The sequence below is a fragment of the Oryctolagus cuniculus genome, chromosome 1 (genome assembly GCF_964237555.1).
Source record: "Oryctolagus cuniculus chromosome 1, mOryCun1.1, whole genome shotgun sequence".
Taxonomy (NCBI): Eukaryota; Metazoa; Chordata; class Mammalia; order Lagomorpha; family Leporidae; genus Oryctolagus; species Oryctolagus cuniculus.
This window is the reverse complement of record NC_091432.1, coordinates 47369987-47381655: the sequence shown is the minus strand read 5'-3', so window position 1 is coordinate 47381655 and position 11669 is coordinate 47369987. Positions and strand designations below refer to the sequence as shown.

Here is an 11669-nt window from a genome sequence, read left to right as displayed (position 1 = left end):
AAATTATCAATTCCCAACTTGACTCTCACTGGGATTAAACATGACAATAGGTCTGATCTGATTTCATCATCATTTAAAAAAATCATCTATTATTTTTCACTTTATGTTTCTGTGTGGGAGCAAACTGTTGAAATCCATGCTTAATATATACTAAGCTGATCTTCTGTATATTAAGATCATCGAAAATGAATCTTGATGTGAATGGAAGGGGAGAGGAAGTGGGAAAGGGGAGGGTTGTGGGTGGGAGGGACGGTATGGGGGGGAAGCCATTGTAATCCATAAGTCGTACTTTGGAAATTTATATGCATTAAATAAAAGTTTTTTTAAAAAAAAAAAAAGTTAAGTTAAAAAAAAAAAAAGAAACATACCAGGGGATTCGAATTCAATACCATCGAGGTGGCATGTACCAATGCCATCTCACTAGTCCCAGTGATCAATTTCTGTTCACAATTGATCGTAATGATAGGACTAAGAACCAAAGGGATCACACAAACAAGAATAGTGTCTGCAAATACTAGCTGATAGAATAAAAAAGGGAGAGAATGATCCAACATGGGAAGTGAGATACACAGCAGTCTCATAGAATGGCAGATGTCCTAACAGCACTCTGGCCTCAGAATCAGCACTTAAGGCATGCAGATCTGGCTGAAATGCCCATGAGAGTATTTCAGGCATGGAAAGCCAAGACACTCTGGGGGAAAAAAAACCTAAATGAAAGATCTCTGCGAGTGAGATCCCAGTGGAAAGAATGGGTCATCAAAGAAGGAGGTACCTTTCTCTGAAGGGAGGAGAGAACTTCCACTTTGACCATGGCCTTGTCTAAATATGATCAGAGTCAGTGAACTCAGGGGACTTCTATAGCCTTGGCAACTCATGACAAGAGCCTAGGGTGAATACTGATGCCATAAACAAGAGTGTCAATTTGTTAAGTCAACAATAGGAGTCACTGTGCACTTACTCCTCATGTAGGATCTTTGTCCTTAGTGTGCTGTACATTGAGATTTAATGCTATAACGAGTACTCAAACAATATATTTCACTTTGTGTTTCTATGGGGGTGCAAACTGTTGAAATCCTTACTTAATGCATACTAAACTGATCCTCTGTAAAAAAAAAAAAAAAAAAAAAAAAAAAAGAAATTATCAATTCCCAACTTGACTCTCACTGGGATTAAACATGACAATAGGTCTGATCTGATTTCATCATCATTTTAAAAAATCATCTATTATTTTTCACTTTATGTTTCTGTGTGGGAGCAAACTGTTGAAATCCATACTTAATGTATACTAAGCTGATCTTCTGTATATTAAGATAATCGAAAATGAATCTTGATGTGAATGGAAGGGGAGAGGGAGTGGGAAAGGGGAGGGTTGTGGGTGGGATGGACGGTACGGGGGGAAAGCCATTGTAATCCATAAGTCGTACTTTGGAAATTTATATGCATTAAATAAAAGTTTAAAAAAAAATGCTATAACTAGTACTCAAACAGTATTTTTCACTTTATGTTTCTGTGTGGGAGCAAACTGTTGAAATCTTTACTTAATGTATGCTAAACTGATCTTCTGTATATAAAGAGAATCAACAATGAATCTTGATGTGAATGGAAGGGGAGAGGGAGTAGATAAGTGGAGGGTTGTGGGTGGGAGGGACGTTATGGGGGGAAGCCATTGTAATCCATATTATTCTGTACTTTGGAAATTTATATTCATTAAATAAAAGTTAAAAAAAACCCACTTAAGAGATGGGCCAAGGACCTCAATATACATTTTTCAAAAGAGGAACTCCAAATGGCCAACAGACACATGAAAAAATGTTCAAGATCACTAGCTATCAGGGAAATGCAAATCCAAACCACAATGAGGTTTCACCTCACCCCGGTGAGAATGGCTCACATTCAGAAATCAACCAACAACAGATGCTGGAGAGGATGTGGGGGAAAAGGGACACTAACCCACTGTTGGTGGGAATGCAAACTGGTTAAGCTACTATGGAAGTCAGTCTGGAGATTCCTCAGAAACCTGAATATAACCCTACCATACAACCCAGCCATCCCACTCCTTGGAATTTACACAAAGGAAATGAAATTGGCAAACAAAAATGTGGTCTGCACCTTAATGTTTATTGCAGTTCAATTCACAATAGCTAAGACCTGGAACCAACCCAAATGCACATCAACAGTAGACTGGATAAAGAAATTATGGGACATGTACTCTATAGAATACTATACAGCAGTCAAAAACAATGAAATCCGGTCATTTGCAACAAAATGGAGGAATCTGGAAAATATCATGCTGAGTGAATTAAATCAGTCCCACAGGGACAAATATCATATGTTCTCCCTGATCGGCAACAACTAACTGAGCACCAAAGGGGAAACCTGTTGAAGTGAAATGGACACTATGAGAAACAGTGACTTGATCATCTCTTGCTGACTATTGATGTATAAGGTAATACTTTATCCATTTTAGTATTTTTTCTTTGTTTTGTTCTAGTACTATTGGTTGAACTCTGTAATTAACACACAATTATTCTCAGGTGTTCAAATTTAACTGAAAAGTGATCCAAGTTAATTATAACAGTGGGAATTAGAGAGGGAGGAGATGTACAATTTGGGACATGCTCAACTGGACTTGTCCCAAATGGTGGAGTTAGAAACGTGCCAGGGGATTCTAATACAATATCATCAAGGTGGCATGTACCAATGCCATCTCACTAGTCCAAGTGATCAATTTCAGTTCACAGTTGATCACACTGATAGGTCTAAGAGTCAAAGGGATCACACAAACAAGACTAGTATCTGCTAATACTAACTGATAGAATCAAAAAGGGAGAGAATGATCCATCATGGGAAGAGGGATACACAGCAGTCTCATAGAATGACAGATGTCCTAAATAGCACTCTGGCCTCAGAATCAGCCCTTAAGGCATGCGGATCCAGCTGAAGAGCCCATGAGAGTTTTTTAGGCATGGAATGCCAAGACACTCTGGAAAAAAAAAGAAGACCTAAATGAAAGATCTCTGCGAGTGAGATCCAGTGGAAAGAACGTGGCCATCAAAGAAGGAGGTACCTTTCTCTGAAGGGAGGAGAGAACTTCCACTTTGACTATGACCCTGTCAGAATAAGATCTAAGTAAGTGAACTCAAAGGGCTTCCATAGCCTTGGCAACTCATGACTAGAGCCTAGGGTGATTACTGATGCCATAAACAAGAGTGTCAAATTGTTAAGTCAACAACAGGAATCACTGTGTACTTACTTCTCATGTGGGATCTGTCCTTAATGTGTTGTCCAATGTGATTTAAGGCTATAACTAGTACTGAAACAGTATTTTTCACTTTATGTTCTGTGTGGGTACAAACTGATGAAATCTTTACTTAATATATACTAATTCAATCCTCTGTATATAAAGATAATTGAAAATGAATCTTGGCCGGCGCTGCGGCTCACTAGGCTAATCCTCTGCCTTGCGGTGCCGGCACACCGGGTTCTAGTCTCAGTCAGGGTGCTGGATTCTGTCCCATTTCCCCTTCTTGCAGGCCAGCTCTCTGCTGTGGCCATGGAGTGCAGTGGAGGATGGCCCAAGTGTTGGGCTCTGCACCCCATGGGAGACCAGGAGAAGCACCTGGCTCCTGCCATCGGATCAGCGTGGTGCACCGGCCGTAGTGTGCCGGCTACAGCAGCCATTGGAGGGTGAGCCAACGGCAAAGGAAGACCTTTCTCTCTGTCTCTCTCACTGTCCACTCTGCCTGTCAAAAGAAAAAAATAATAAAAGAAAAAAAGAAAAAAAAGAAAATGAATCTTGATGTGAATGGAATGGGAGAGGGAGCAGGAGATCAGAGGGTGGGAGTGGGAGGGAAATTATGAGGGGGAGGGAGCCATTGTAATCCATTATCTGTACTTTGGAAATTTATATTTACTAAATAAAAAAAGGAAGAAAAAAATAACTGACAAGAAACTGAACAATAATATGTTCAGTAATAAAAGTTACATGAATTTGATCTCTCTCAAAAAATAAAAAAATAAAATTAGTAAAGTGGCATTTAATAAAGCAAGAAGGAAAGATTTTCCACATCATTCCTGCCATAGTCCAAGGTAGCATAGCCTCTTGCTTGGGAGAAGAAGAGGGAAATAGATCCCAGTTCCAATTACCTAATTACCTGACATTCATTGTTGTGCAGTGCTCTGGGCCTCCTGCCTTATGATCCATATGTACAGACTGAGTATCTGGAGCTTCCACGGCCAAGCAGCTAGCTCCACCCTTCCCCCTACCACTAGTAGAAACTGAAGCAAGACTTCAACCACTGTGGAAAGATTTGGTACTAAGTAATACCATGTAGGAGGAAGAATTTATGGGGCTCTTTTAAACAGTCAGGTAACCATAAGCAATGTTAAGGTACTGCATATTTCTCTATAAGAAGGAAAAAAACAGAAGCTAGGATTTTGGCATATACTTAAAAAAAAGATTTATTTATTTGAGCCTGGGATGGGTTAGGTACAATGGATGGAGTTCAAGATATTTTAGGCCATTAAAAATATTCTGTATGTTACTGAGATGGTATATACAGGCCATTCTAATTTATGAAAAGCTGTTTAACTGTAAAACACTAGAATGCACCATAATTTTAACTATGGATTTTGGTTTATTAATTTCAATTAGTAAAGCATACTAATGCAAAAGGTTAATAATAGGAGAAGCTGTATAAGATTTGGGATTGGGAGAGTGCTACATTTTTGTAAACCTAAATGTGCATCAAGAAATAATAATAATAATAACCAAAGTGGTAAGCTAGCAACCATAATGCACATAAACACTAAAGGACTTACATTTAACATACATGAAAAGTAATGCAAAGCAAGTGGGTGTTTAGGTTAGCAGGTAGGGCCCCCAACTCTTTCACTGGAGTGCCTAGAATCAATTCCTGGCTGTGGCTTCTGACTCTAGTCTCCTACCAGTGCAGACACTAGGAGGCAGTGGTAATGGCTCAAGTAATTGAGTTTCTGCCACTCATGTAACAGACCCAGATTGCATTCCCAGCTCCTAATTTCAGCCCTAGACAAATATCCAGCTTTCAAAGGCATTTAGGGAGTAAACCAGAGTAAACGCTTCCCTCTCAAAAAAATTAATAAACAAAAGCTTATGTAAGTGAATAATGCAAAAAGACTAATAAAATCTTAAATAGCCACTCCCAAAAATACATGAATAGCCAATAAACACATGAAAATAATGCTCAAGATTATGTCATTATGGAAGTAAACAATAAAACACAATGGTATCTACTTAATGCTCATTAAAATGCTTAAAATTCCAAGACTAACATTACCATGTTTTTTAGGAGCATGTATTGGTGGTGGGAATGTGATATAACACTATCACATTGGAATATACTTGGGCAATTTCTTTTTTACATGATCTTTTAAAAAAAGTATTAATATAAAAAGGAACTGATATCATTGGTATAGTTCTAATAGCATAACCTTAAGGCCCTCTCCCCCTCTCTCCCTCCATTATCCCCTCCTTCCTGCCTTTCTTTATTTTCTTTAAAGTTTTGCAAAATTTCAATCCACTCTATAATCACAGGCTTGATGTACCAGTAACCAGAATATTCAACAAGTATAAAGACCATAATTCCAGGAAGTATAAACAAAGACTAAGAGCAACAATCAAATTACAAGATATCAGTTTAGTTCCTATACATGTTTTGTATTCTATATTAACTGATACATATCAGAAAAAACATAGGATAGTTGTTTTGAGGGACTGACATACTTCAGAGATGAATAAACATCATAATACAGCCTCACAGTTTGACTCTATATTCTCTAGATTTTTCCGTCAAGAGAATAAAATATATGTCCACACAGTGACTAGAATGCAAATGTTCACAGCAGCTTTATTTATAACAACTGGAATTAAATAAGATACATTATCTATCAGTGTGGGTTGGTTAGTGTGGTACATATATACAATTTAATGATACTAGGCTTTATAAATACTCATTCATGCAATGAAATGGAATAGATAAATCCACAAAATATGATACTCAGTGAAAGGTGATAGAGATGATAAGGTACATATTATGTGACTCTAAATATAGGGCCTAAATGGTCAGATGAAATTAACTATGGTGATAGAAACTATAACCATGCTTGTCTCTGGAAACAGCAGGAAATATTAGGAGCGGTAAGAGACAGCTATCAAAAATGGAAAATGTTTTATGTTGAGATTGGAGTTTAAGTCACATGGTGTATTCGTTTGCCTAGCTCATCAACTATACACTTGCAATCTGTCCATATTGTGCTCTCATAATTATGCCTCAATTAAAAGTAATAAAAAATATTAGAAATGCAGGATTTAAAATCAACACACTTGTTTAGAATATGTAACTTAAAAGCATTTGTGTCTAATTAAATTAATATGATACATGCTGTGAATTATTTGGAATAAAAGATAAATCTGATACAGATCCTGCTCTCAGGATCCATTAGAAAAAGATCCGCTAGAAACCTCCACGATGGATGATAGAGCCCCCAGAGACAGACAAACAGGGCAAAGGCATAGGGAAAGGATGGGGAGGGCAGCAGGTGGATTCTGATGGAGGGCAGGTGACAGGAAACCATCAGAAGACAGGCTACCGCCAATCTTAATATGCATGGTATTTCTTTTCCTGATTATAAAACTTCATGCTTGTGAAAGTCATGAACACCATAACTTAAAGATAGTGATCCATCTTTGATCAATGTATGTTATTCAAAGCCTTGACTTAAAGACTCATCAGTTTATGTTCAACAATCATGTCATTTAATCAATAAATATGTATTATTAAATTCAGGGAATATTTTAAGGCCTGCTGAAATTCAGGAAGAAATGTATTCATTGGGGGATGGATTGAAATGTGATCCTCTTCATTTTAAAGATTTTATTTATCTATTTGAGAGGCAGAGTTAGAGACAGTGAGAGGGAGAGAAAGAGAAAAAATGTCTTCCAACCTCTGGTCCACTACCCAAATGGCTGCAATGGCTGGAGTTGGGCCTATCGGAAACCAGGAGCCAGGAGCTTCTTCCAGGTCTCCTACGCTGGTGCAAGGGTCCAAGGACTCCTGCCAGCTTCTACTGCTTTCCTAGGACATAGCAGAGAGCTGCCTTGGAGAGGAGCAGCTGGGACTAGAACCAATGACCATATGGGATGCTGGCACTGCAGGCGGCAGAGAATTAACAGAATGAGCCACAGTGCCACCCCCCCCTTCATTTTATTTGGACAGAAACTGTAAACAGAGACAAAATATTCCTGTCAATAATGGAATATTCCATTAGTTAGTGCCAGGTCAATAGCCAATGAAATTCGGATCTGTCCTGCAATGCTTGGAGCCTCCTGCAAAAGGTGAAATGGTTCAAAAGTGAGAAAAGTCCTTGATTCTGGAGGGATGGGGTGAAGCCCGTGAGGAGGACAGTTCCAGAGACAACTGCATCTGTGTCTGGGTCACAGGTACCATCTCGCTTAATTTTCACGAGGATTATTATCTTAACCGTTTGAAGACCAGGGTCTGAAGATGACAGAAGTTAAGAAAATTTCCAGAACTGATAGGGGCAGAGCTGGCCACATCTGATAAGCCACATCTGGGTAAGTGCAGAGGGAGCCTCCATCTCTACCCCAGGCTGCACCCCTACATCTCCAGGGTTCCCTGGGAAAGGCTGCCTCGGCTTTCACCCGCCCCAGGAGTGTCCTGCAGAGCCCTCTGGAGAACCTGCTTGAAGGTCTGTCCCTGCCGCCACCGCCTACAGGAGCCCACGAAGAAGTAAATGATGGGATTGGCAGAGCTGTTAACACAGGACAGGAGGACCATAACGGGATGGAAGTGGGCAGGGAGGTTAAAACTGTCAATCCAGAATAAGAGGTACCACTTGATGCCATAGGGCAGGCCGCAGAGCAGGAAGATCAACACCGTGAGCAGGACGGTCACATACAGCCTGGTCAGTGGCAGCTTCCGTGAGCTACAGAGGATCCTGAGCAGCAGGGCCAGGCTCGACCCCGAGAGAATAAAAAATAAAAACATCAGCCATGCTGCAGTGAAGAAGTCAGAATTTCGACATCTAGCCTTTTCCCAATAGCCAAACAGGAAACCACAATGCTTCCCTTCCAGGACGCTCAGCACCAGGGACAGGGCCCAGAGCAGGGCGCACAGGACAGCTGACAGGTGTCTCGGGCGGCGGCAGCGGTACCAGACTGGCCATAGGACCGACAGACAGCGATCGGTGCTAATGGCGCTGAGGATACTCAGGCCTACAAGGTAGAAAAAGTTCCACACCGGGAAGAAGCCAGAGACAGAGGTGTTGAACAAATTGAAGTGGTCAAAGAGGCAAACTACAACGCGGCAGCAGAGGAAGAGGAAGTCGGCCCCAGCCACGTTGAGGATGTATACGGAGAAGGCGTTTTTGCGTATGCGGAACCCCAGGAGCCAGAGCACGGCTGCATTTCCTGCCAGCCCAAGTAGAGCGATGACGAAGGTCAGCCCTCTCAAGATGGGCAGCTGCTTGTCAGGTGTTGGGGCAGTGGTCTCATTGCTTCCATTCAGTGTTGTCATTTCAGTTTCCCAGGTTGGGACGCTTGAATTCGTGCTCAGAAACCAATCAGTGGAGTCCCTGGAAACACAAACAAGATTCGAGATCCTGCTGCATGACTTTGATCTCAACACCACCCAGTTATGTGGGAATTACAGTTCCTGAGCCACAGGGGAGGGAAACAGAGAGTTGCAGAGGTTAAATAATTTACCAAAATGTGGAAGTCATGGAAACTGGATTCAAACCCTGTTATTGTTGACTCTGAAACCTGGGTCTCCTCCAACACAGAGACTCTACTGATATAGGAATATTCTATGGTCCCCTGTTCATACTTCTAGGAAGAAGGAAAAATGCCTGAGACAACTCTTTGGACAGAGACAGGGCTATGAACCCAGTTTTCCTTGTGTCATGGGCCAGAGATTTCCTCACAGGGACAGAAATTTGGAAACCACCCTCTATGATCATAGCCTCTTCAGTAACAGAGGATTCCAGTCACCAGGAGACCATGACTTAGTGTCATGAAGGAAATGTGAGTTCTTTCTAGGTCAGCTATGGGGATGGCCAGACTATTGATCTTAGAAGGGCTCAGTGGGTCCCCTTTATGTGGACAGGGAGTGGTTTTTCCTGTCCTTTACTGTATCCACAGTGCCCATTTGTAACCAACAAATGAGTGGATGATGAGCCTATGTGTAGCATTTATGCTAAATGTCACATGAAACTTTTAAATGAAGGCAGTCACCAGAAAATAAGCATGTATAGCAATGAAGAAAATGTTTTTCTTCATGACTTCCCAGGAGGCACATGGGTGTAAGGAAAAGAATTCCTTATCACACAATGAATGCTAATGGTGGCTACTGCCAAGACTCCAAGCCACAGAAATCTAGTAAATGGCTTTACTGAGCTCCTAGAAGAGTATGAGTCCCAATCAGACTTGACCCAAATGGTAGAGTTAGAAACATACTAGGGGATTCCAATTCAACCCCATCAAGGTTGAGCCTAGGGAGATTACTGATGCCATAAACAAGAGTGTCAATTTGTTAAGTCAACAACAGGAGTCACTGTGCACTTACTCCTCATGTAGGATCTCTGTCCTTAATGTGCTGCACAATGTGAGTTAATGCTATAACTAGTACTGAAACAGTATTTTACACTTTATGTTCTGTGTGGGTGCAATGTTGAAATCTTTACTTAATATATACTAAATTTATCTTCTGTATATAAAGAGAATTGAAAATGAATCTTGATGTGAATGGAATGGGAGAGGGAGCGGGACAGGGGAGGGTTGCGGGTGGGAGGGAAGTTATGGGGGGGAGCCATTGTAATCCATAAGCTGTACTATGGAAATTTATATTTACTAAATAAAAGTAAAAGAAAAAAAGAGTATGAGCCCATAGGTTTAGGAAACAATTCAGGGGTGAAATAAATTTTCTACACTGTGTAATAAAAAATAAGCCTGGGAAAGCAGAGGAATGCTCAGAGTGAAAAAAGAGAGAGAATACGAAAGAGAGAGGGCAAATAGGGCTGAATACTGGAGGTGAGGCAGGGAAATACATGAAATAACTTAATCAGTGATTTTCTATGAGGTGTAATTTATAAATCAACCTGTGGTCGTCCCAGGTACTTTTTGCTTGAGTATACTTTATTCATTAAACTATTTGTTAAGAGAATTCTGTAGTGTAGTGAGGGAAACAGAAAAAAGACCTATTACTATATTTTGCAAAGCACGGGTAAAATGACAGACACTCATATGAATTCTACCTAGGGATGGAGGATTCACTCACATCAAATGGAATAACACCAACTGACAGGGTCCTTGTCAGACATAGCCATCTTTAATGATCCTCAGAGCCCATGACATAAGTATTATTATTATTATTCTCATTTTACAACTAAGGAGGCTGAGTGATGTTCTTCAGGGCTTCAGCAAACAAATGGTAGAGTCTATATTTGAAACCACAGGTCTCTGTCCCATTCTTTGTCCTTAACCAGCTTTGCAGCCCCGTTGTCAAATGTGGTATTAATTAGACACAGAGAAGGAGGGAATACAGAGGAATATAAAAACCAACAAGTAATGCTTAAGTCTAATCACAGATGTAATATCAAAATTGTGAAATTTTGGGTTCCAAGATGGCAGAAGAGGGAACAACATACTGTGCTAGGCTGGGGATAAATAGTTTTTAAAAAGAGTGTAAGAAGTGCACTGTTTCCCAAGGGAGAATTAGAAAACCACAATGGAAATTCTACAAAAGAAAGAAGAATGCCATGGACCTGTGTAGAAGGTGCAGACAAGCGACAGGAACCCAGACACATCACATAGCAGCAGTTGAGAGCTGGAGCTGGCAGTAGCTTAGAGATGGAGGTGAGAACAGACTGCAGCAACCCATTGTGTATAGCCGGAGGGAGAGTGTGGTATGAGTCCTAACTGGAACCCTAGGGGCTAGGGGTTAACTGTGGGCCCAGTGGAAGTAAAAGAGGTACACTTTATCACCTCATCTTCCCTACAACAGCACCTGCTGCCCAGCTGTGAAAGAGCAGATGCCGTTTTGGGTTTGGGTGACAGTTGTGGAAGCCTTTGTGTGCACGCACAGCAACTGGCTTAGACAGGACACCATCTTCTCAGCAGTACTGGTGACAGTGGTGGGGAGAGGGCAACATTTGGCCAGTGGCCCTTATATACTTGTGTAATTGAGAGATTCTAGCAAAGGGAAAAATCTGCAGACCCCACTGACTTTCAGCCTGGCTGGGAAGATCGACAGGTGGCAAGGCACCCATTTATGTCTATGAGGTGTCTCAACATACCACAGGCTCTGGGGCTCAAGCCAGAGCTGGCACGGGGAACATCTGCCTCTCTGTTGACTGGTCTGGCTGGCAAGGCAGAGCAGTACCTCTGCACAAAGTGACTGTGGGAGCCTCGTGTGCTGAAATTTGGGCAACTGGTAGCTGCATGAGAGGTTGCAGGGCATAGCTGGGGCTCTGAGAAATCACTGAGTACAGCTCCACATGCTCAGAGCTCCTTGGTTGTCTGGGAGAGGGTCATTTCAGCAGTAACCAACCTCACAGTGAGGAGTGTGCAGATCACTTGTGCAGTTCACGTGAATGTCGAAACCCTGTGGGCT

At 41.3% G+C, this 11669-nt stretch overlaps 1 protein-coding gene across 1 annotated transcript; it reads right to left on the bottom strand.

Moving 5' to 3' along the window:
• Positions 1-7191: 7191 nt before the first annotated feature.
• MGRG4 (mas-related G-protein coupled receptor member X2) lies at positions 7192-8622 on the bottom strand. The gene has a single exon (XM_002709197.4). The coding sequence runs from the start codon at positions 8574-8576 to the stop codon at positions 7659-7661; it is 918 nt and encodes a 305-aa protein (XP_002709243.3). The 5' UTR covers positions 8577-8622; the 3' UTR covers positions 7192-7658.
• Positions 8623-11669: the final 3047 nt, after the last annotated feature.

Bases quoted from the DNA above. Each gene is read 5' to 3' on its own strand.
- MGRG4 (XM_002709197.4), bottom strand. From the start codon at position 8,576: ATGACAACACTGAATGGAAGCAATGAGACCACTGCCCCAACACCTGAC.